Source organism: Lutra lutra, chromosome 5 (assembly GCF_902655055.1).
Source record: "Lutra lutra chromosome 5, mLutLut1.2, whole genome shotgun sequence".
Classification (NCBI taxonomy): domain Eukaryota; kingdom Metazoa; phylum Chordata; class Mammalia; order Carnivora; family Mustelidae; genus Lutra; species Lutra lutra.
The window spans coordinates 116,045,860-116,071,911 of NC_062282.1; the positions used below are offsets into that span (position 1 = coordinate 116,045,860).

At 36.0% G+C, this 26,052-nt stretch overlaps 1 protein-coding gene across 1 annotated transcript in view; it reads left to right on the forward strand.

Moving 5' to 3' along the window:
* The window catches only part of ADGRV1 (adhesion G protein-coupled receptor V1), a 548,798-nt gene that overhangs the window by 103,056 nt on the left and 419,690 nt on the right, over positions 1–26,052 (forward strand). The window contains exons 24-34 of the mRNA XM_047730885.1: positions 111–291; positions 1,817–2,019; positions 5,990–6,119; positions 9,397–9,477; positions 10,845–10,984; positions 12,520–13,129; positions 18,769–18,984; positions 20,434–20,649; positions 21,353–21,597; positions 22,860–23,041; positions 23,850–24,661. Coding sequence (XP_047586841.1) covers positions 111–291; positions 1,817–2,019; positions 5,990–6,119; positions 9,397–9,477; positions 10,845–10,984; positions 12,520–13,129; positions 18,769–18,984; positions 20,434–20,649; positions 21,353–21,597; positions 22,860–23,041; positions 23,850–24,661 — 3,016 coding nt within the window. The remainder of the gene's footprint in view (positions 1–110; positions 292–1,816; positions 2,020–5,989; positions 6,120–9,396; positions 9,478–10,844; positions 10,985–12,519; positions 13,130–18,768; positions 18,985–20,433; positions 20,650–21,352; positions 21,598–22,859; positions 23,042–23,849; positions 24,662–26,052) is intronic.

A 26,052-nucleotide genomic window follows, 5' to 3' on the forward strand; every position in this document is an offset into this window, starting at 1 on the left:
GTAACTTCAGTTAAGTATAACTTAATTGGTTATTTTATTTTCTTCTGGTAAGTGGTAAGTAATTTCTGTATGCCTCATTGCTTCATGCTTCTGCATTTTTGCATTTATAGGTCCTGAATATATATGTGCTTGATGATGATATTCCTGAGCTTAATGAGTATTTCCGTGTGACTCTGGTGTCTGCAGTTCCTGGAGATGGGAAGCTAGGCTCAACCCCCACCAGTGGTGCAAGCATAGATCCCGAAAAGGAAACAACAGATATCATGATCAAAGCTAGTGATCATCCATATGGTAACGAAGCCCTTTTGCAGAAATAATCCTCTCTTCCCTGGGTGTACCTGGTCTACTTAAGAACTTCTTAAGGGACTTTTTGCAAATGACTGAAATAGAACTTCAGGCCCTCTAACTTCTGGGCTCTTGAAATTCTAAGCTGCCATTATGAGGGACATTGTTTATTTTTTATTTTTTATTTTTTTTTAAGATTTTATTTATTTATTTGACAAATACAGATCACAAGCAGGCAGAGAGGCAGGCAGAGAGAGAGGAGGAAACAGGCTCCCTGCTGAGCAGAGATCCCGATATGGGGCTCGATCCCAGGACCCTGGAATCATGACCTGAGCCGAAGGCAGAGGCTTTAACCCACTGAGCCATCCAGGCGCCCTGAGGGACATTGTTTATGAAAGAAAATATAAAGATCAATTTCTGAAGTTTAATAATACAGGATTATTTAAATGAATTTAAAATGAAAGAAAGTATTTCTCTTCATGACTTTCAAAAAAACATTTTTAAGATTTTTATTTATTTATTTGACACAAAGAGAGAGAAAGAGAGACTGTGAGAGAGGGGACACAAGCAGGGGGAGTGGGAGAGGGAGAGGGAGAAGCAGGCTCTCCACTGAGCAGGGAGCCTGATGTGGGGCTTGATCCCAGGACCCTGGGACCATGACCTGAGCCAAAGGCAGGCGCTTAATGACTGACCCAGGGACCCCTCAAAATTAAACTATCTTGTTGTGATATGTTACCCCTAACTAACTGAAGTACTTTCTGATTTTTATTAACCTTCAAGAAGTGGAGTTATCGGGGTGCCTGGGTGGCTCAGTGGGTTAAAGCCTCTGCCTTCAGCTCAGGGCATGATCCCAGGGTCCTGGGATCGAGCCCCACATCGGGCTCTCTGCTCAGCAGGGAGCCTGCTTCCTCCTCTCTCTGACTGTCTCTCTGCCTGCTTGTGATCTCTATCTGTCAGATAAATAAATAAAATCTTTAAAAAAAAAAAAGAAGTGGAGTTATCACTGTCTTTTTATATTAATTTCTTTTTGTCTGTGCTGCAAAGTGATAATTTTCTTAATAATTTCTTAATTGTACTAATAAATTGAGACTGGTTTTCTACATTGAAAGCTAACAGTTCTTTTGTAGGAAAAAAGCAAGAACAACTATTAAAAGTTCTGTGTAGGAAACCTGAGAGGCTCTTCAACTCTGATTTTCTTAGTTTAATTTTTCTTAAATGTGTTGCAGATCCTTCAGGGTGGCATTAATCATGTTCTGCTCTAAGTCCAAGAATGAATTCTAGAGATTCAAATATAAGATTCTCTGGGTAGAAACAAGAAAAATTATCATTTTAACTTTTAACATTTTGAAAACTTATTGACGTAGTCTATGTCAAAAGCATGCTAAATCTTCACGTAAGTCTTTTCCAATGAAAGTCCTCAGAATTTTATTCTGGCAATCAAAATAATCGTGCAAGATGGTTTCAAATGAATAAGAAGTTCTTCCATGGATAATTGGGTCCATAGTGTCCTGCCTCTCTTTGTGTCCTGCAGGCTTGCTTCAGTTCTCCACAGGGCTGCCCCCCCAGTCCGAGGACACGATGATCCTTCCTGCAAGCAGTATTCCACACGTCACTGTGCAGGAGGAAGATGGAGAAGTGAGGCTACTGGTCGTCCGGGCACAAGGCCTCCTAGGGAGGGTTCTGGCAGAATTTAGAACAGTGCCCCTGACAGCATTCAGTCCTGAGGACTACCAGGTATATATATTCCTTAGTCCTTTGGAAATGATATGTGCACTTGTCAGATAGTCTCAACCCTTCTCTTGGAGGACTGACCGAAAGGGACTTGGCACTAATCCTGCTCAACACAGAAAATAAGCACTGATGGCTCTCTAGCCTTTTACATTTCTAGAAATTAAAGTGCTTCAGTTCTTTGAAGCCTGACACTTAAGTAGCTATCATACTGATGATAGCTCTTGTACCTTATATTTGTCATAGTTTTCATTTGTATTATTTATTTTTATATATTTATTTATTATATAAATATATATTATATATATTATATATTTATATATTTATTTATTCATTTGTATTTATTTTATATATATTTATTTATTTATTTTTAATGTTACAGGTTTTGATCAGGTGTATTTACAGTTCTGTTTCTTACACATTTTAAGTTCTCATGTCTGCGTCCATCAAATAGGACCAAATTTGTGAAGAAATTATATGTCCATGTCTTTTCAATTTTAATTATATTTTTTGTTCATGTGAGCAGCAGTGTGGTACGGGCAAACAGAAAATTGGGATTTTTGAACTAGACCAGACTGGGTTTTAAGTGGTCTCCTATGTTGGGTGGTCTTGGGAGCTCAGATCTTCCTAATCTCAGTTTCTTTATCATTAAGAGGAGATAATATCTGCTGGCCAGGATTGCTCTGAGGATGGATGGCAGCATTTTAAGTGTCATGTCCTGAACATGGCACATATATCGTGACACTCAGTAATCACTGCTTATTATTACGAATATTCATTTGTATTAGGCAAATGCTCATAATTTCTTCTTGGCTGTACTTCTGAGGAAGTATTTTATATCCTCCAACATTTCTGTTTTCCCAAAAAATTATCTCCTTTCAATTTAATATTAGTTTTCCTGTTTTTCTTCTTCTTCCTAACAAAACCCACACAATGGTACAGTATCCAGTAATTTGTATACACTTTTCTCCTTAAACCCCAGAAACCCTGGCTAATTGAATTTAATTAATTTTGGTTGTAGTCCAGTTAGCGAAGTCTTCTCAGATTTCTTCCTTCTCAAACTCTTTTTCTTGGGCAAGTTATATTTCTCTTGCCTTGACATATATTGTATCTTTAATTTGATATGTAACAAATTGCACAAGACATGATAGCTTAGCTTAGTATTCTCTGCAATTTTCTTAGAGAAATACTTTGGTCCTTATACTGATAGTCTCCAATATCTAGGTAGTCTGGAAATCCCCAGTCTCCAGTTGGATTATCATTTTCTTTAATAACCAAAATGAAATAAAATAAAACCTATGGCCCTATCTGTCACAACTATCAGAAAGCTACTACCCTTGAAGACATTTCTGATGATTTTTAGGGTACTGGTACTTAGATGTTCTGTATGTCACTGGTTTCCACTTTGAACTGTGATATTTGCTTGTCCCTGAAAATGTGACAATTTTTCTTCACTTCTCTCTGATGGGTCATGTCTCTCTGATCTCTTTACCACAAAAGTAAGACTTCTTAGGCTGTGCGTGTGAGTATACATGTGTTGGGGGATGGAGGGGAAGTGCCAGGAAAGATCATCTATAGAAGAGGAGACAATTGAATATCAGATATCATTTTTCTTAACCTTATTCTCATATGCTGAAGTATAGGTGGTCCCCACCATACAGGTGCTTACTTCCAGCTCTTGTGATATAAAACAACTAATGAATGATTGAATCACAGTTATAGGAATGTTCAAGGTTGATACCCTGGGAGAGAAGTAGGTATTGACATAGGGTAGTTGAGGAGGCCTTTCTTGGGGAAGTGATACCTATGCTTAGCTCTGAAGTTTAAGGAGAAAATGATTAAACTAAATGAAGCGGGAAAGAACTACTCAAGACTGGTAAAATGTCTTGGTTAAATGGTCCTAATGAGGAGCAGAAAGAAGACCAGTGTTTCCAGAGTGTGGAGAGCTAGGTGTCCTGGTAAAAGATAAGGTATATGGGGACTGGATCTTTCTAGGCCTTAGATCATGCTACACATGTGCCTTATATTTTAAAAACAAAGCTAAGTAATTGAAAGGTATTATGTATTTATAAAAGCTCAGTAGTCAGAATGGGGGAGAATGGATTGGAAGATAGAAGTACTGGATGCAGAAAGGCCAGTAAGGAGTCCACTACCTGAGTAATGGTGTAGATGTGAAGCAGTAGGTGGGCTCAAGAAACGTGTTCGAGGGCGCCTGGGTGGCTCAGTGGGTTAAGCCGCTGCCTTCGGCTCAGGTCATGGTCTCGGAGTCCTGGGATCGAGTCCCACATCGGGCTCTCTGCTCAGCAGGGAGCCTGCTTCCCCCTGTCTCTCTGCCTGCCTCTCTGCCTGCTTGTGATCTCTCTCTGTCAAATAAATAAATAAAATCTTTAAAAAAAAGAAAGAAAGAAACGTGTTCGAGTTAAAACGGGGTGATTTGAAGGTTGTTGAGTGCAAAGGATAAGGCAGAAGAGTGTGTCAAAAGTGACTCCCTAGTTCCTGGCATAAACAGCTTGCTGCTATATAATTTAGTACTGTAGAGAGGATTGGATAAGGCATAGATTTTTTTTAAGGGGAAATCATGAATTAAAAATTATGACAGAAATGATAAGAAAACTTTGAAATAGGCATTAAGTTTTAAGTCTGGATAGCAGAGGTTGGAGATAAGAATTTGGGAGTTGGGAACATATAAATAGTATTTGAAGTCTAAATGCATGGTAACCTTTTTTAGAAAAAGGCTCTAAAGAGAGTCTGATGAGCAGTTTTTAGGGATTGTAAGGCAACTGTTAAAATCAACAAGGAACACTAAAAAGAATGAGCTAGAAACGTAAGGAAAAATGGAGAGTGTGATATCATGGAATATATTTCTAGAAGAACATATTTCTAGAAGAGGAAATGGCTCATCGTGTAGGATATTGCTAAGGTCAAGTTAAGATGGTTTCCCAAGACGGTCAAATATTATTTCTGCTGTTAAGACTTGTGGAATTACTCCACTGATGACTGTCCTCTAGGCAAAGTTAATTACTTCCTTCTTGAGCTTACTATATGCCTTTTATAGCAGTTGTTTTTCTGTTCAAGTTATTATATTATGTGGTTAACACTCCTTATAGAATGGTCTCCATCTAGCTAGAGATTTGTCTTGGCTGTTTTTGAATCCCAAACATCTAAAATGGTACCATGTACATGATGTGCATTTGATAAATATCCAAAAAAGTAAATAAATGCATGATTAGGTTAATTGTACATGGGTTTCTCAATTTAACTCTGAGATCATTAAAAGCTCCTGAGAATGAAGTACAGTTTGTCCACACAAGCTAACACTAGAAAAATTTAAAACTTTTAAATGTGTTCTCATGACTTGAGGGGACGATGTTTATGTAAGAGATAATGAGGTTGGGGAGGAAAAAAGGGCCTTGAACCTTTGAATTTAAATAACTTTTTGTTTTTCCTCTAATATGTGAACTTTTCTGATGCGAGATCTATATTTTGAATTGCAGTTGCAAATATAATCAAGAAAATGTTAATGCCCAGTAGACTGATATTTATTATTGTTTGGAGAAATTCTCAGAATGAAAATGTGAAAATGCTGTTGTTACACACTGATTATTTACATTACCCTGATATAATTTGAACAGTTCTAAATGTACATTGTCAAGAGTTTCATGCATCTCATTGAATTAATTTAGGAATTTGTGGATGTCACATTTTCAGATTTCTCGTTTGCCTGGACTGCTTTTTTGATGAATAGGCAAACAAGAGAAATAAAAATCCATCTGCTTTACTTAGTTGGAGAATATTTATTTAAAATTTATATCAAACACTATTCACATCCACTTAAGTGTTTTCAGGTTTATATTTTACTTATGTTCTTCTCTTTCAGTATTTATAATAATTTGGGATATAGAAGACACTCTCATCTTGTACATTAATGTGCAGAATAATTATAATCTAGTGGATAAATCTTTTATTTGTATTTCAGAGTGTTGCTGGTACCTTAGAATTTCAACCAGGAGAAAGATACAAATATATTTCTGTTAATATCACTGATAATTCTGTCCCGGAATTGGAAAAATCTTTTAAAGTTGAGTTACTGAACTTGGAGGGAGGAGGTAAGCTGGTGACTCAAAAGTATCAAATATTTATATTTTCTTGTTCATCTGTCTTGAGGATAGTCAATTCTCTTAAGGAAATACAATCCTTTGAATCAATGTTACCTTTTTTTTTTTTTTTAATGTGTGAGTTACTAGTTTTTGGGAAAAGCACCCTAAACATTAATAATTACTTAAGATAAATTTGGCAGACAGTTTTTGATGGATAGTTGCTTTCTTTTCTTGGTAAAAAGAATATTTCCATCTCCCTACATAAATTTAGAAAATTATTCTTAAAAATTAATATTCAACTCATAGTTTTGTTTACATAGACTTTTGCTGTGAGGTTTGGTTAACTCTGAGTTAATATTTCTAATGTTTATTATAAGGATACCACCTATGGTGCTGGGTTTTTTTCCCTTTTATTACCCATTGGTTTTTCCAAGTTGAGTGCTTTGATTTTCTTTTTTATTTTTTAACTTAGAAATGTATTTATTATTATGTGTTTCTATGTAGCACAAAATATTTCCTTATATATGTAAAAAAGAATCCCCAAAATAGTATAATTGTAATGAATCACCAAATTATTATTTTTTTTAACTTTAAGATTTATTTATTTATTTGAGAGAGAGATTGTATAAGAGGGAGAGGGAGGAGAGAATCCCAAGCAGACTCCTCGCTGAGCCCAGAGCCCCACATGGCCTGATCCCATATCCCTGAGATCACTACCTGAGCTGAAATCAAGAGCTGGACGCCCAACTGACTAAGCCACCCAGGCACCCCCTGAGTGAATCACCAAATTATAGTTGTCGTTCGTAGTAGGTGCTCCTAAAATCATGTCTTTCCTCTTACTCTTTCAGTTTTCATAGTAGCTTCTTTAGAGCTATCTCCAGGTGTAGCCAAGGTGAATGTAGCCATTTTAGATAATTTTTTATGAGTGATTATCAATAAAACAGGTCAACAGCACTTTATCCTCAATTCTGATATTCAGAATCTCCAATTTTCAAAGATTTTTGGTCAGGATTCATTTCATGGCAAAACTCTTCTGCACTGAAGAGATGCTTCTTATAGTCTTTATCACATTTGGATGAACTATTTATATAGGTTTCTTCACAGAAGTGTTAATGTGTATGATTTTCAGGTGCTGCTGGGGGTGTTATACAATGCATGTGATATGTACCATAGTCCCTTTATAAATGTAAGAAACTGAGAGTTGGTAAGATATCAGCAGGATAATCTCTTCCTTCCAAAACCTGGTATTACTGTCTTATTATTATCTTCATTGTTTTAATGAAGAAGGTTATAATACTATACAAGGCACCCAAAGGGAAAGATTGAGTAAAACAGAAATATTAAAATTGTCTTCTACTATGTAATGAGACTTTGGATTAAGTATGGAAAATATCCCCAAATTTTCTTTCCCTGTGTTCCCAAAGCCCAGGTGAAAGCAAACCAGGGAAATGATTAAACAGTGCCGCAGCTTGGTTGACTGCGTAAAGCAGTAAAAACATGCTGGATGGCCTGTTTGGAGGATGGCATGTTAAAATACCAGCTTGGTTTGTCCTCCAGAGAGAAGTCCTTGCATTTCCAAATCATATTTTCATGACACAACTTCAGTAATTAAGGGCCACTATAAAATATTTGAAAAGTTGTTCTTTGTATCACTTGTAGTTAGCAATACTTATGGAATAAAGAAAATGTTAGCAATCATTATTGACTGATAAGGAACATTAAGTATTCTTCAGAAGTAATATTTTTGATCATAGTGATACTTGGTATCTTATATAGAAACTTTCCCCATATTTGTAGAATATGCATTGTTAGGTATTAATCTAATACCTAAGTATTAGATTATGCACTAGTACCTGAGTGCATGAGTACTCAGTTGAAAACCAATCTTGCAGACTTTGAGTAAGCAATAGTGTCAGAGAATCTCATTTTCTCATTGAGTTGGGATTGGAGGTGAAGAAATCTAGACAGTGGCTTCTATTCCCCAAGTTATAGTAGGGACTGTCTAAGAAGTACAGTATTGTGAGGCGCTAAATTCTTTTGAGAGTCAGGGGAGCAACCATCATTCCATATCGTTTTGTTTATAAAACGGTTTGTTTATAAAACGGTTTATAAAACCGACTGTATGTAAGATAGCTACCTGCATAGATGTTTTATGTTAGCCAGAGTGCATAGTGTTGAACCATTGTCTCTCATGACTTGCAGATAATATAGGGGATGTACTGGATATTCCTTAAAATTCATTTTACCTCCTAAGTCTCTAAGATGATTTCAGATTTGGGGTGCCATAAATTCTCGTGTCTGGTGTATCCCAGTCCTATTGAGGGGAAGAACAGAAGAGCAGGGCGATCTTAAACTTGCATTTCAATCAAGGACACTGATAGAAGCACATAGGTCTGGATGTGGACTTGCCTCTCTTAATCTTCTTTTCCATTGCTATCATCAGTACACTTCCTGTCTTCTTTGCAAACTTTTGGTAAATTAATGGGTGGAGTTTAAGTGTATTGGAAGTGAGGGTAAACCACTGTCTTTTTTTATCATAGTCCTCAAATATTGCCAAGTACTTTAGTTTTTACATTATTTATTTGGTCTTTAGAGTGGTTCTGTAGAAGGCAACACATTTTTTAGGTGAGAAGACTGAAGTACCAAGAGTTTGAATGGCTTGCTGAAAGTTTTACAGTGGGTATGTTTCATAGCTAGGCCCGAAACAGATTGTTGTAGACTGCTTATCTAGGGTTCTTTCTACCATGTCAGTGGCAAAAAGGTGATCAAGTGTGAGAATGGTACATAAAGTGGGAATTTGAACATATGGCTGGAGGGAAATATTAGGTGCATTTCCCTAATTTTGAGTTGATTGTGGTGAGCATTAAGGTGACTCTGTCATAGTCATAGTCCTGTAGGCCCAAGTGTGTGATTGTACACAACCACAAATATTTTTAAAATATTTAAAATGTTAGAAACAAAAATAAATAAAATGTTAGAAGTAATTTACATTGCTTTAAGTAAGTGATTTAAAGAGACAACTGGTTAAGTTGACAGAAATGGGAAATACCAATTACAACTAACATGGAGTATTTCCTAAAGCTATGGATGAATTTTTAATAAATAAGTAGCTTGATAAATCTTATACTTTTACCACTTCAAATAATTTATCTTTTTTGGAAGAATGCATGCCATTGGGTGAATATTACTACATTTTCCTCTTTTTTGGATATGTTTTAAGAGCTCTCCATTTTCTCGTTGTGTCAATGTTTATTGTGTGGGTGTGTCTCTGTGTCTCCTTGTGAAGTGACTGAATTCTTTAGGGTTGATGGCAGTGGTAGTGGTGACGGGGACATGGAATTCTTCCTTCCAACTATTCACAAGCATGGTAAGCAGCTGTTCCAAGGCCCTTTACTAGTCTTCATTTTATTTTAACTTATTTTTTTAGAGATAACAATACTGACCAATTATTTACATCTACTATGTGCAGGTTATTTACATATTTTATCTCAGTAACCATAGCAGCAACTTTATAAATTAGTATTTGCTCCATGTCACAGTTACCCAACTAGAAAGTGATCAAGCCAGAATCAAGTCCTTACCTACCTCCAAAGCCCAGACTTTCCTCTGTATGAACCCAATACAGTGTCCTGATTCCAACTCTAATAGAAGTTTTGCTATCATTCATGAAGTGATTTTTGAAAAATATTTTACATAGTTTTTAATACCTAAAAAGAGAGAAATAGTACATTTATACTTTCCTGTTAAATGTATCATGCTTATTTTATTTACAAAAAGAGCCAGCAGTCTTTATATGTAGCATTTAATCAAAACAGTTGGGGAAAAAAAAGTTAAAAAGGCAATAAATAGGGAGAATAAGTTGCCAGTCATGGGTGGGAATACTGAAAAGAGATTTTAAGTAGATTCCTATGCAAACATGACTCAGCTTTTTACCTCAGATACTTTTTTTTTTTTTGTATCGAGAGAAAATTACTTCTCAAGGGAGAAATGTTCTAATCTCAGATATTCCTTTATTACAATTTCAGGTTTTATGTTTTAAGGTTAGAACTCATGTTCCCACCTCTCTCATTTCTAACTTCCACCAATGCATCATGTAACTACTATATTTAATTATTCTGTTACTTCTGGAATTGCTCGTTTTCTTGTCTGCATATACTAATGCAACATAAAAGTTGGACATAATTCTTAGGAAAAAATGCAATGCTTCTGTAAAATTGGCACCTTTTTAGTTATAAGATTGGCATGTTTGGGGCCAGGAGAGGTTGATCTATAATATCATAATGTGATGAAAAAATAGGCCTAGAACTAATGCACATTAAAAACCAAGAATCTGTTCAGTCAGTTGAAAATCGTAGGGAAACTGATTCATAAAGGTAAGAGGCATTTTGGCTCATATTCTTCTGAGGTCAGCAAGGATCGTGGGAGACTTTCCTCATATACTCTGTGTGGAAGAATGTTCTCTTTCATAGGACAGAAAAAGAAAACAAGTTTTCCTTATTCATCTCCAAGTGCTTATACAGCACTTGTATATCACATTGGTGCCAAACTAGAGAAAGGTCATAAAAGCATGAATATGTGTGGCAACCGTTTGTGTCTGCCTTTCTTTCTAAAACAAATTAGAACATACTCAGTGAATGGTACAACTCTTTTCAAAAAGTTGTTCCTTGGCTTTCCTTTGGTTTGTAAATTACTTATTAACATTTTCTTGGTATTTGTTGGAACTTACCCATGCAGCCAGTCTAGGAGTGGCCTCACAAATTCTGGTGACAATTGCTGCTTCTGACCATGCTCATGGTATATTTGAATTTAGCCCTGAGTCACTCTTTGTCAGCGGAACTGAACCAGAAGATGGGTATAGCACTGTTACGTTAAATGTGAGTACTGTTTTCCCTCCACTCTTAGACACTTTCTGTTCTTTTAAAGCTGTTTTATTGTATTATGAAAGTGTCCTTCATGTTATTATTATTATTTTTTTTTCCTTTTTGGGTAGAGGGGAACAAGCCAAGTGGTACACACAATACAAACTGATAATTGAATAGTGATTTGACATTTGTCTTTGTATGTAATTTTGCATAAAAGTTTGTCTTATGATTTTGAGGAATCCTGACTCTTTAAGGAATATAGTGGAGTCCTCCAAATATTATTTTTTATAGATTTTGTATTAATTCACTTAGGCTATGGAAACAAAAGTCTCCTGAAGCTCAGGGGCTTAGTATAACAAAGGTTTGTTTTTCCACTCATGGTATGTCTCCAGATGAACTTGGCCATCACCAGTTATTAAGGGATCAAGGATCCCAGAGGCAACATCCTGGCAGGTGCTTCTGTCTTCATGGAGGGGAAAATGTGGGTTGGAGAATTGCATACTGGCCCTTATGATTTCTTTCTGGAAGTGATTTGTAACCTTTCCACTTAGAATTTTTGGTCAAAGCAAATCATATTGGCCATGCCTAATGATAATAGGTAGAAAAATGCAATCCTATCTCACCTCTCTCCCAAAAGGAAAGAAAATCCAAAACATTTGTAAATAGCAATAATAATGATAATCCTATATGTGGGGTGTGTGTGTGTGTGTACTTTCTTCTCTGCTTTGTTCCAGTTAGGAATTAAGCTGATTCAATTTTTAAACAACTGGGAGGAGCTTGAAGCTTACTCAGCTTCCTCAGGTTTTATATAAATAATGAAGAAAGATCACTCAATGGCAGATCTTCAGTAAATTATTGTGGAGTAATTTGAACAACTTTAGAAAGGATAACTAATTATTCAAAAAAAATATTAAGGGAAAAGATCCAGTTTTATAAAATTCTTGTCTTGAATGTTATTTTGAGTTAACATTCATAATTACAGCTATTTATTTTTCTTAATATATTATTGGCAAAAGTATTTCTTGCTTCTTAAGTATATTTTATCCAACTTTGGGAGAAATATGTTTTTTGGTGAGTTTTTCATCTTACATTGAAGATAAAAGGAAATATAATTTGTTTTAAAAAATGAGTTTTATGGCTAACTTTTCAGAAAATATCACTAATTTCTTCCTTACAATGAAGCATATACCATTTTTGTAGTAAAAGCAAAAATTTTCATGAGTGTGCTTAAACAAAAGAAATTATTAATTACATTTGCTTCATTACTAATATATAATTGTAGGAATGATATAGCTATAGTTTAGTTAGAAGGTAAAAATGTTCAATCAATGTGTAGCTTTATGCAACAATCACTTTTTAAGTACTGTGAGGGTCTTCAGAGACTGGTGGTTGTTGGTCCCTGCCATCAAGAATCTCAAATTCTTGAGAAAAACTTGTAGAAGATAAGATGAAAATTTAATATCCTGCTATCATTCTATATTTACAAACCTCTAAATCAATGGTTTTAATCCCTCTCTTAATACATTTTGCTATTAAATATTTTACAGATAATAAGAAGCCATGGAGCTCTGTCTCAAGTGACTTTGCTCTGGAGCATAGGCTCCGATCCTGATGGCGATCTGGCCTTCACCTCTGGCAATGTCACATTTGAGACTGGGCAGAAGAGTGCCAACATCACAGTGGAAATACTTCCAGATGAAGATCCAGAACTGGATAAGGTCTTCTCTGTGTCAATCCTCAGTGTCTCCAGTGGCTCCTTGGGAGTTCATACTAATGCCACATTAATAGTTTTGGCTAGCGATGATCCTTGTGGGGTCTTCATCTTTTCTGAGACAAACAGACCTATCAAAGTTGAGGAAGCAACCCAGAATATCACACTGTCAGTGATAAGATTAAAAGGCCTCATGGGAAAAGTCCTAGTCACATATGCAACACTGGATGATATGCAAAAACTGCCCTATTTTCCACCTAATATAGCCAGAGCAACTCAAGGAAGAGACTATATACCAGCTTCTGGATTTGTTCTTTTTGGAGCCAATCAGAGTGAGGCAACCATAACTATTTCAATTTTGGATGATGATGAACCAGAAAGATCGGAGTCAGTATTTATTGAGCTACTCAACTCTACTTTAATAGAGGAAGTACAGAATCGCCCAAGTAAGTAACTATTAGTGTGTTTTTATTATTATGGGAGGTAAGAATCCTAAAAAAATAAATTAAGAATTGGGTATAGTAGAAAATCCTATAAAAATAGTAAGCTCTGACTTTGAAAGCATCACTTTACACAAGTTTAACTATATGACAAATGGAAGTGGGACACTTGAAGACCCAAAATTATGTTTTGAAAGTCCCTTATGTTCCCAAACTAAATTGTTAAAAGCTCTGGTGTAATCCAGTGCAACTGACTTCTAGCGCTATTGTATTAGTACTATGTATTAGTACTAGTATTATGTATTGTGGCTTCCAAATCATTCTAAAGTCAATCTGGGTATTCTAGGGATGGTTCTCGTGGCAAGATCCTGAGCCTCCTTCACCTCGATCCACTCTGGATGATTCCCTGACCCATAGAACTTTGGCCATGAGCACGTGGGTCCAGCAAGTGTGCAAGGGAAGGGGGACAGGAGTGTGTAGCCGTAAGAAATCCTGTAAATTTGTTAGTCACTGGGAGTTGAGAAGAAGGCACTGGTTGGGGACAAGAATGAGGAGTGACCAATCAGCCAATCTGGCAACTTCTTTTGAAAAGTAGCAGTCATTCCGTCTGGAATTGTGGCTCAGGGGCTTTATAGAGAGAGCCGGGTGGCTCCTGGTAGAGAGCACGCCTTGTGCTTTTGGAACTGAGAGCAGTCATTGTGTTACAGCTTGTTCATTAGTCACATCTCCCTAAGAGGACAAATAAAGAGAAGAATCTAGATTTCCTGGAATAAGGGAACAAGTAAAGGAGGAAAGATTAATGATATTAATTTGATATCAATTTAACATCAGTTTTAGAGTAATATTTATAACAAATAAAACCTTAAGGAAACTGGAATTACATATTCCAAAAATAAAATTCTAAGCGCTGCATGTTGACTGTGTTTTACCATGTAGACTAAAGTTTCTCATAAATTTATTTCTTCACCTTACCGTAATACCTGGATGGATACACTATATAGTAAACAACATTCTTATCCACAATGTAAGTAAGTAATTGTAGTTCAAGATTATAGAAAGAAATTTACTTTAAAGGACAACTGCTAATATTAAGTTCAGATTATAGTCAAGGTTAAAATTCTCACACAATATGCATCCTTTTTTCTCTTAAGATTTAGGATCAATTCTAAGAGCAAATGAATTATAATAAAATCCAGCGATTAGTCTTACTGAGTAAGAATTATAAAATAAAGCCTAGTTTTCAAGAAACTCAGTTTATTGAGTAAGATAGAAATAAAGCCAGAAGGGAGTATCACATACAGCAGTGTCTAGGAACTGTGGATGTTGGTATAAGATAACTTACGTTTCAATATATAGTAATAAATTATTGAACATAATCTTTTTCTGCCCCAGTTTATCTATTATACAGAAATATAATGGGGCTTAAATATAATAATATATATGAAAATTAATGCAATATCTGGCACATGATAAGCATTCAGTAAATATGAACAATTGTTAATAACATGGTGTATGCAGAATATCATTGTGCTATGGGATAGGAGAGACAATTGACATGTATTTTATGCTTATTCTGTTCCTGGAACCATGCAGCATACTTGGGGCAGTTCACAATAGACATAAGATATGATGTGAAATAATTAAAGAACAATTAAATGCAAATCTGTGTGATAGTGATTACATTTTAATAAGCTAAATCAGTGTAGGACCTGATAAGGTCTCTGTTACTGTACTCCGAGTATAATCATTAACTTTGAGGAAAGCAGTACGGGAAGACTGGAGATCAGCACCTGGGTAAGAGCACAGCACAGAATGTACGATTTGGATAACTGAAGGTTTTATACCTGGTTTGATAAGGAATTGTATGTAGGGACCAAGAGATTAGAAAAATTCTCACAGGATGCTTCTTGATATGTCTACCAGGTACTAGCATGATACGTTGTGACTTCCTCACCATCTTTGTGCCTCTGATTACTTGGTAAAATGTGGACAATGTTACCTGCCCATAGAGATGGTGTAGGGATTAAATGACTTGCTATAAGAAAAGTGCTTAGAATAATGCCTGGCAAATTCTTTTCTAATCTAGTTGAATTTAATTTTATTATATTGATTTAGAGTTTTTAATTTTTTTTTTATTAATTTTATTTTTTTTAAACATATATTTTTATCCCCAGGGGTACAGGTCAGTGAATCGCTAGGTTTACACATTTCATAGCACTCATATTAGCACATACCCTCCCCAATGTCCATAACCCCACCCCCCTTCTCCCAACCCCCCTCCCCCCACAAACCCTCAGTTTGTTTTGTGAGATTAAGAGTCACTTATGGTTTGTCTCCCTCCCAATCCCATCTTGTTTCATTTACTCTTCTCCTACCCCCTTAACCCCCCATGTTGCATCTCCTCTCCCTCATATCAGAGAGATCATATGATAGTTGTCTTTCTCCGATTGACTTATTTCGCTAAGCATGATACCCTCTAGTTCCATCCACGTCATCGCAAATGGCAAGATTTCATTTCTTTTGATGGCTGCATAGTATTCCATTTTGTATATATACCACATCTTCTGTATCCATTCATCTGTTGATGGACATCTAGGTTCTTTCCATAGTTTGGCTATTGTAGACATTGCTGCTATAAACATTCGGGTGCACGTGCCCCTTTGGATCACTATGTTTGTATCTTTAGGGTAAATACCCAGCAGTGCAATTGCTGGGTCATAGGGTAGTTCTATTTTCAACATTTTGAGGAACCTCCATGCTGTTTTCCAGAGTGGTTGCACCAGCTTGCATTCCCACCAATAGTGTAGGAGGGTTCCCCTTTCTCCGCATCCTCGCCAGCATCTATCATTTCCTGACTTGTTCATTTTAGCCATTCTGACTGGTGTGAGGTGATATCTCATTGTGGTTTTGATTTGTATTTCCCTGATGCCAAGTGATATGGAGCACTTTTTCATGTGTCTGTTGGCCATCTGGATGTCTTCTTTGCAGAAATGTCTGTTCATGTCCTCTGCCCATTTCTTGATTGGATTATTTGTTCTTTGGGTGTTGAGTTTGCTAAGTTCTTTATAGATTTTGGACACTAGCCCTTTATCTGATATGTCGTTTGCAAATATCTTCTCCCATTCTGTCAGTTGTCTTTTGGTTTTGTTAACTGTTTCCTTTGCTGTGCAAAAGCTTTTGATCTTGATAAAATCCCAATAGTTCATTTTTGCCCTTGCTTCCCTTGCCTTTGGCGATGTTCCTAGGAAGATGTTGCTGCGGCTGAGGTCGAAGAGGTTGCTGCCTGTGTTCTTCTCAAGGATTTTGAGGGATTCCTTTCTCACATTGAGGTCCTTAGTGCATTTGAGCCTATTTTCGTGTGTGGTGTAAGGAAATGATCCAATTTCATTTTTCTGCATGTGGCTGTCCAATTTTCCCAACACCATTTATTGAAGAGGCTGTCTTTTTTCCATTGGACATTCTTTCCTGCTTTGTCGAAGATTAGTTGACCATAGAGTTGAGGGTCTATTTCTGGGCTCTCTATTCTGTTCCATTGATCTATGTGTCTGTTTTTGTGCCAGTACCATGCTGTCTTGATGATGACAGCTTTGTAATAGAGCTTGAAGTCCGGAATTGTGATGCCCCCAACTTTGGCTTTCTTTTTCAATATTCCTTTGGCTATTCGAGGTCTTTTCTGGTTCCATATAAATTTTAGGATTATTTGTTCCATTTCTTTGAAAAAAATGGATGGTACTTTGATAGGAATTCCATTAAATGTGTAGATTGCTTTAGGCAGCATAGACATGTTCACAATATTTATTCTTCCAATCCAGGAGCATGGAACATTTTTCCATTTCTTTGTGTCTTCCTCAATTTCTTTCATGAGTACTTTATAGTTTTCTGAGTATAGATTCTTAGCCTCTTTGGTTAGGTTTATTCCCAGGTATCTTATACTTTTGGGTGCAATTGTAAATGGGATGGACTCCTTAATTTCTCTTTCTTCTGTCTTGTTGTTGGTGTAGAGAAATGCAACTGATTTCTGTGCATTGATTTTATATCCTGACCCTTAACTGAATTCCTGTACAAGTTCTAGCAGTTTTGGAGTGGAGTCTTTTGGGTTTTCCACATATAGTATCATATCTGTGAAGAGTGATAGTTTGACTTCTTCTTTGCCAATTTGGATGACTTTAATTTCCTTTTGTTGTCTGATTGCTGAGGCTAGGACTTCTAGTACTATGTTGAATAGCAGTGGTCATAATGGACATCCCTGCTGTGTTCCTGACCTTAGCGGAAAAGGTTTCAGTTTTTCTCCATTGAGAATGATATTTGCAGTGTGTTTTTCATAGATGGCTTTGATAATATTGAGGTATGTGCCCTTTATCCCTATACTTTGAAGAGTTTTGAACAGGAAGGGATGCTGTACGTTGTCAAATGATTTTTCAGCATCTATTGAGAGTATGGCTTCCGGCAAGTGGCGGAGCAACGGAGCAGAGTTTTAAAATTTTAACCATGATTTAATTTAACATAGTCTGTGGGTCTCTATCATTGAAATTAAATGGTGTTACTGTTTTTAGATTAAATTGTCCGAAAATGTTTAATTTTATTATCACATGTTTCCAAATACAACAGTTGTTAAAGATATTCTGAGTATCAACTCAAAATTGTTTACTGCTCATAAGAATTTGTTGATGCTTCATTCATGTTAAAATGTCACTTTTTTATGTTGTTTTTGCAAGGGTGCTGGTTGGAATTGAACCTAGAAAATAATTTAGGGAGAGTTTGTGGAAGGTCCTAATTGCCTTCACAATAAGTTTTGCTGTCTCTAAAATCAGTGGAAAGTGAGAAGAGAGCCTTTAAAGTATTGAGCACACTTTTTACCGTATCAGCACTGTGGATGGAGTGCCTGGGTGGCTCAGTTGGTTAAGTGAATCTGCATTGGGGTAGCTTTGAGACTGTTAATTAAGATGGGAAAAAGGAATGGGTTTGTGAGCAAGGACAGGGTAACAGAGAGGGAGTAACTTAGTTACAGTATGATGATTTGCAGCTGGTCTTTGAGGAAACAAAACTTTATGACTTTCCTACTCAATTTTGTAAGTGAAATTTTTTTTTTTTTAATTTTATGTCATGCTAGCAACTAATTAGAGGAGCATTGGAAGAGCCTCTTGACAAATTTCCAATAGTTATTAAAATATTCCTGTAGGATAACTATTCCTGTGCTAAAGAGTCTATAATAAAAACCTCTCTAGAATGTAAAGCTACAAGAGAGGAGGGACTTTCTGTTTGTTTTTGTTTCCCCCATATCTAGATTAGTGCTGGTCCGTAGTAGTTGGTACATGTTTTTTTGATAGAGATAATAGAAAGAAGCACCAAATGAGGATCCCATTTTTTTTTATAAAGATATTTATTTATTTATTTGACAGACAGAAATCACAAGTAGGCAGAGAGGCAGGCTGAGAGAGAGAGGAGGAAGAAGCAGGCTCCCTGCAGAGCAGAGAGCCGGATGTGGGACTCAATCCCAGTACCCTGAGATCATGACCTGAGCTGAAGGCAGAGGCTTCTGAGGATCCCTGAGGATCCCATTTGGCTGACGGAATCTTGCTGAGGTTTCCCGATGACTTTTGGCAGGTTGGTAGAATTTTGATACATTAGCTTTTCTTGTCTTTCAGTTCCAAATTCTCCACGCCTTGGGCCCAATGTAGAAACTATTGCTCATCTAATCATCATTGCCAATGATGATGCATTTGGAACGCTTCAGCTCTCAGCACCCGTTGTTCGAGTGGCAGAAAATCATGTCGGACCCATTATCAATGTGACTAGAGCAGGAGGAGCCTTCGCAGATGTTTCTGTGAAGTTTAAAGCCGTGCCAATCACTGCAGTTGCAGGTGAGAGAAGACCTCCAAGGGGCAGTGAAGTGTTTTGGAGGGAAATTATATCCTTAATTAACAAAAGTTGCTTACAGATGTAGTTAGAAAAATCAACCAGAAAGCAGTAATTCTTTTGCATCTTTTAAAAGGCAAAAATGTAGAGCTTTTATCGTGTATTTAGGACACGATTTTGAAGAATTTTTTTGAAAAATGTCCGCAAAACTGTATATGAATTTTTAAGTTAAAATGACCCAAATATGCACAAACCAATGAAAAGTAAACTAGGGAAAGAATTGTTAGGCTTTCTCTGTGTGTACTTTTTAGTCATTTGAAAGGGATTCATGTGTAAATGATCTGAGGAGAGCAGGATAAAATGTGCAGCTGCATGGTTGCCCTGCTTGGCAACACTCTTGCCTCTCAACCCATTTATCTTGCTTGTTTATTTATTTATGAAGAATGTGGAAGAGGCAATGGCTAGCATTAACGAGTCTATGTAAGCAAAATGATTTCACTGCCAAATGCAAACATTAGGAGACTGCCTTTTTATTGGTGCTGTTATAGCATCTAGAGGGAGATCTGCCTGAGAGCTATTCAATTAGAATCTTTCTGTCATGCGCTTGAAGAAACATGAGTGTGAACGGATAGGATAACACGTTTGATGTTTTGAAATAAATGATATTTGCTTGAAGATAATAAACAAGGCTCACCTAGTCCCTAAGTACGAGTGTTGCGTGCATGCATGCAGGGTGGGTAGCCTAGAGGAATGAATGCCTGACTGTAGGGGGCCCTACACATGGCTCAAGAGTGGGGATGAATCAGTGTTGGAGATTAGCGTTATGCTTCATAAGGAGGCTGTCTCCATTCCCTTCCCACTGTTTGACCAGAAACAAAGCTACCGCCAACATGAGTGGTATGCGGTAACAGCTTTTTAATCCAGTTTTTTTTTTGAAAGCCCATAGTTTCCAGCAATAACATTGATGAGGCAGGCATGTCTATATCTGTACCGCAGTATAACATATCTTTCTAGTGAGGTCAGAATTTTAGTTCTGTTCTTTGTTTTAAAAGATTGTGCACATTTTCTTTCTCTTTTGTAGATAAGGGGTTATCTTGTGGTAATGGATGACTCTCTATATTTTTGTCTATGTCCATATCTATATCATAGCTATATCATCTATGTCTGCATATGACAAATAGAAGAAATTATGCATACATCTTTCTAAAAATGAAAGGATAACCTTGAACACCCTTTGGAGGTCTTTTTCATTATTTTATGATCTCAAACCTGTTTTTTCTGGCAAGAGAGAAAAAATCTTTTTGTTTAGAATATATGTAGTCAATATCCTCAAAAAAGCCTTACAAGTAAGTATATCTATAGAATTTGATAGGTCCTAGTATTTTACTAGTATATGGCATGTTTATTATCATATTTGGGACTAAGTCTTAACATTTTGCTTTTTATCTTCATAGGTGAAGATTATAGCATAGCTTCATCGGATGTGGTCTTGCTAGAAGGAGAAACCAGTAAAGCTGTGCCAATATATATCATTAATGACATCTACCCTGAACTGGAAGAATCTTTTCTTGTGCAGTTGCTGAATGAAACAACAGGAGGAGCCAAACTAGGGGCATTAACAGAGGCGATCATTATTATTGAGGCCTCTGATGACCCCTTTGGATTATTTGGTAACCAAACTAGTTTGTGTCTTCCCTGTAACTCGTCAATATAGACCATATATTTCTTTATTTTTAGGGACTTAGAATCAATTTGATCATGTTTCCCTTTTTTTTACGGCTGATACCAATATTATCCGTGCACCCTCCTAGCAGTGGTTAGTGATTATTAAAAAAAGAAATCAGCATCTTAGCATAAATACAGAAGGGAAAAACTTTTAGGCTTGTAAGTCAGATCTGGCTTCTAGATGTGTTTTGTGGATCTTAGACAATTCTTTCAAAAATCAATTTAACGTAAATTTACACAAAAATCTGGATTTTTGGCCTTTTCAATTAGCAGGAAATCTGGCAACATTGAGCCTCTTTCCTGCATAGCATCAGTTGTGGAAACAAAATAGCAGCTGCCTGTTTGGACCAGGCTTGCACTGTGCAGTTAGCCACAGAACTCACTAGACCCACTTCCCTCATGACTGGTACAGGCCTGACCGTTGTGGGATTCTTAGTGATTTCTGCTTCTGTCATAATGAATAATAATGTGGAGATTTTGTCAGACCTGACCAATTAGTATCACAGCATGTTAGTCCGATTTGGGGGGTTTAGCTGTTTATATTCAGGCTGCTTAGGGGGGAAAAAACAATCAGCTATCGGATGATAATAGTTCTGTGTTGCCTCAGTTTCACTTTGTATTTGAAATTAACTCTGTTCTGCCCATTAGGTTTTCAGATTACTAAACTTATTGTAGAGGAACCTGAGTTTAACTCAGTGAAGGTAAACCTGCCAATAATTCGAAATTCTGGGACACTCAGCAATGTTACTGTTCAGTGGGTCGCCACCATTAATGGACAGCTTGCTACTGGTGACCTGCGAGTTGTCTCAGGTAATGTGACCTTTGCCCCTGGGGAAACCATTCAAACCTTGTTGTTAGAGGTCCTGGCTGACGACGTTCCGGAGATTGAAGAGGTGAGAGGAATGGCTAGTATAGAATGACACTGTAAATCATACCTTGTCTTATAGTGACTAGAACATATGGCTGTCATTGTAGTATTTATAGAAAATGTCAAGTTAATTATTACTGCAAGAATTTTCAAAATATGGTAGTGTAAAAGTGATTTTTGTAGATAAACAAAAACAAGAATATTCTAGGAAAAGGCCTGGTACATATCGCAGTTCACGAGTGTAGATTTTTTGTATAGTTACACTGTATTTTTCCACATTTTCATTAAATGATTAAATATATATCTTTATATGTATTGATTAAATATATATCTTTATATATTTAACATGTATATTTGTACATTTTTCCATATAAGCTCTTAATTTGTATCTAGATTCCCTCTTAGCTTGAGTGTGGGCCAGTTGATCTTAATTAAATTTAGATTTTGATTTTCTACTTATTCACTTATTTGTTCTTCAATAATTTAAAAATTTACTATGTGACAAATACCATCCTAGACATATCTGCCTGATGCTTATTTTTCACGGTGAAGAAGCTAGGTGGCAAATAAAAATAGAGTCTCAGTGAAAAAGTTGATTCATTACTAACATATATTAACTGAAGATAATTTTACGTTTTGAAATTCAAGTATTATGAAACCCTAGGTGTCATTAAATTACTTTTAATAGCATTTATTCTTTAATAATATCAGATTTCATAGAAGGGAACTCCATAATATTTCATTTGAATGCTAATTGTGTTTTTCAGTTCTAAAATATTAGGTATTAGTTAATATATATAGAACATTTCTCTTTCCTCTCAAAGTTTAGGTAGCATTATGATAGGACATCTTAAATTTTGTCAGAGGATTTCCGTTTAACATAATGTGGGAAATAAGGCATAATAGATTAGCTACTTAAGAAACATACATGCAATATTTTACCTAAATAAAAAGCTGTATAGAACAGACATACAATGTTTTATTGAAATGGTAACTATAATAAGGATCTTAAAGTTGATTTGCAAGATTATATACCTGAATATTAAGGAATTTAAATGGCCTGTTATGTATAATTGTGCTTTATTATTAAAAGTCAGTAATGTATTATTCTGTTACATGTTGGATTTGTAAATGTAATGGGGGAGTTTCTGTGATTCCATTCATATTACATTATATTTTGTCCTTGTCTTTGTATGGATAATATGTCTGATTATCCCCCACCTGCATCATTATTATTTTAATTTCAGAACTGGGATTCTGTTAAGGAAATTTTCACTGTATTTTTAGGTTATCCAAGTGCAACTAACTGATGCCTCTGGTGGAGGTACTATTGGGTTAGATCGAGTGGCAAATATTATTATTCCTGCCAATGATAATCCTTACGGTACAGTAGCCTTTGTTCAGTCGGTTTATCGCGTTCAAGAACCTCTGGAGCGAAGTTCCTGTGCTAACATAACTGTTAGGCGAAGGTATATGGAACAATGGCTTACATCTATGGGGGAATGGAGGTTGTGGGTGGGGGGAAATGACTTCTTGTGCAATTAAATAATTTAGGTTTGGTGGTTGTTATATAATGTTAATTCTTTTATGGGTTTGATAATGTGTTAATTGAATTATGACTATGTGTATGAAGAGCCCAATATATTTATCATACTTATTATTAGTGAAATAGATAATAGATTATAGATCATTGGGCTTTCTAACCACAGAAAGTTATTGCTTTAATCTAGGATTTGTTTGAATTAGAACTTAATTACAACTAGCTTCCAAATTAAAGAATATTTAAATGCTGTATGAAGTGGGTGGTTTTTAGGTTGTTTTTTCTCCATGTGTGTGTGAGGCAGTGTAAAGTTCACTGAACTCCTTCAGAAATAGAAAATAAGGGGTCTTGGGAATTTGTGGCAAGTAATTACATTTTCTTAATATGCACTCCAGCTATTACCATTATTACCTTGTTTAAGTGAAATCTGGTAATGAGAATTCATTTTCTAATTCTGTTTGATAATTCTGAAATGGATATGATTTGCATATCTTGCAGGATATCTTTATAGCTTGGTTAAAAATAACTATTGCTTAATTGAAAACTAGCAAGTTTCCCTTATATGAGAAAATAAAATGTTGAAAGACAAATATAATTAAGAAACATGACTGTGTTTGTACTATTACTTTCTATATTTAAAAAAAGTGAGAACTGAAGTCAGTATTTTCCTTTTCTATGTAATCTACAGATTGCTTTGAGTGCTTAACCTGTTTTTTAATTGTCGCTCCACTTTTTAGCGGAGGGCACTTTGGTCGGCTGTTATTGTTCTACAGTACTTCTGATATTGATGTAGTGGCTCTTGCAGTCGAGGAAGGTCAAGATTTACTGTCCTACTATGAATCGCCAATTCAAGGGGAACCTGACCCGCTGTGGAGAACTTGGGTGAATGTCTCTGCCATGAAGGAACCCCGGTTTGCCTGTGCCACTTTGTGTCTCAAAGAACACGCATGCTCAGCGTTCTCTTTTTTCAGTGCTTCTGAGGGCCCTCAGTGTTTCTGGATGACATCTTGGATCAATCCGGTGGTTAACAATTCGGACTCCTGGACCTACAGGAAAAACATGACCAGGGTAGCGTCTCTGTTTAGCGGTCAGGCTGTGGCTGGGAGTGACTATGAGCCTGTGATGAGGCAATGGGCCATAATGCTGGAGGGTGATGAATTTGCAAATCTCACAGTTTCTATTCTTCCCGATGATTTCCCAGAGATGGATGAGAGTTTTCTAATTTCTGTCCTTGAAGTACACCTCATGAACATCACAGCCAGTTTTAAAAACCAACCAACCATAGGACAGCCAAATACTTCTACAGTTGTCATAGCATTAAATGGTGATGCCTTTGGAGTATTTGTGATCTACAGTATTAGTCCCAATACCTCAGAAGATGGCTTATATGTTGAAGTTCAGGAGCAGCCCCAGACCACAGTGGAGCTGATGATTCACAGGACGGGGGGCAGCTTAGGTCAGGTGACCATTGAATGGCGTGTTGTTGGTGGAACTGCTACTGAAGGTTTAGATTTTATAGGTGCTGGAGATATTCTGACTTTTGCTGAAGGTAAGTGATGGTTCTAAATGGATTTTAGTTTCCCCTGGCAAAGTCATCATAGTTAATTTTAATGATAATGTTCATAAGAATTCTTACTGTGTAGATTCTTGCTAATGTATACAACGGCAGTATAGTTTAAAAAAGAAGCTAGTTAGCTTGTTAATGGTTGACCCATGATATATGTAGACTGATGAGCATCTTTGTAAGTTTATTAGAAAGATAATGTTTTCAGGGAACGTATGGACTTTATTCCTTTATAGTGCTGGCACTGCATATAAGGAAACAGAGGCAACTCTAAGGCAAATTCTAATTTTGAAAGGGAAGTTACCCAAGTTCATACTATTTATACTTAAAAATTATTTTCGTTGATGATTTATCCTGATTTGTCTAGTACATGTAAAATTTTCCCAGTTCATACTCATTTTCCTAGCTACTGATACTTCTTACCCATGAAAATCTTCAGTGAAAATAATTTGTAAGTATAAATAGTATGAACTTTGATGACTTCATTCATATTAAATTAAGCCTAGGGATAGATTGATTGATAATAATGTTCTTAGGCTTGAAGGGGGTAACTACTGTAAATTTTCATGAATAATTTAATTTGGCCCACAGATTAGAATTAGGGTCAGAATCACCGATTCTTTTTCAGGACTGGTTGAATCATCTAATATTTGGAAGTTTGGAAAGTTCATTTGTTTAAAATAAAAAGTTATCTTTATTAAGATCATTGTTTAAATCCCAATTTGGGCAATTATGGATTCCATATAGTTTTTAGCATAGTGTTTTTCTGATTAAAAATCATATGCTTTTAAAAACCTCATGATATCCCCAAAGAAAGAAGGAAATAAGTGTTATTCACAATTCCATGTCTTAGAGCAGTTCATTGCATCTTTTCTTGTTCAACTTTTTTGCATATTTTGTTTTTAGAAATAGTAATTGAAGGTCATGATCATGACTCATATGTAGTATACTTTTTGAAATATCTAATAAGCATTATGTTTTAGAGTAAATTTTTAAAATAGCATATCACATTTCTATAATGGCTATTTCCTAAATATTATTTTGTTAATGATGGAATATGATATGGTTGGTGGAGCTGGGGTACAGACTGGTATTTGGTAACATTTCTCCTTATTTCAAAGGAAATAATAAGAATTTAATGAGGATGACTGGAGGGGAAAATTTAAAGTTAGATTTTCCAGAGCTTTAATAACTATAAAAAGTTTCCATATAAAAAAAAAAAGTTTCCATATAAATATCATTATGCAAATTAGTATTACCTTGAATTGTAACTTACCAGCACACAAAATGGACCATAATTAATAGCTAACATAGATTCTTAGATAACCTATAGTCTCTTGAGGTAGTCCTGACACTGTGAATTGATGAAATCCAGG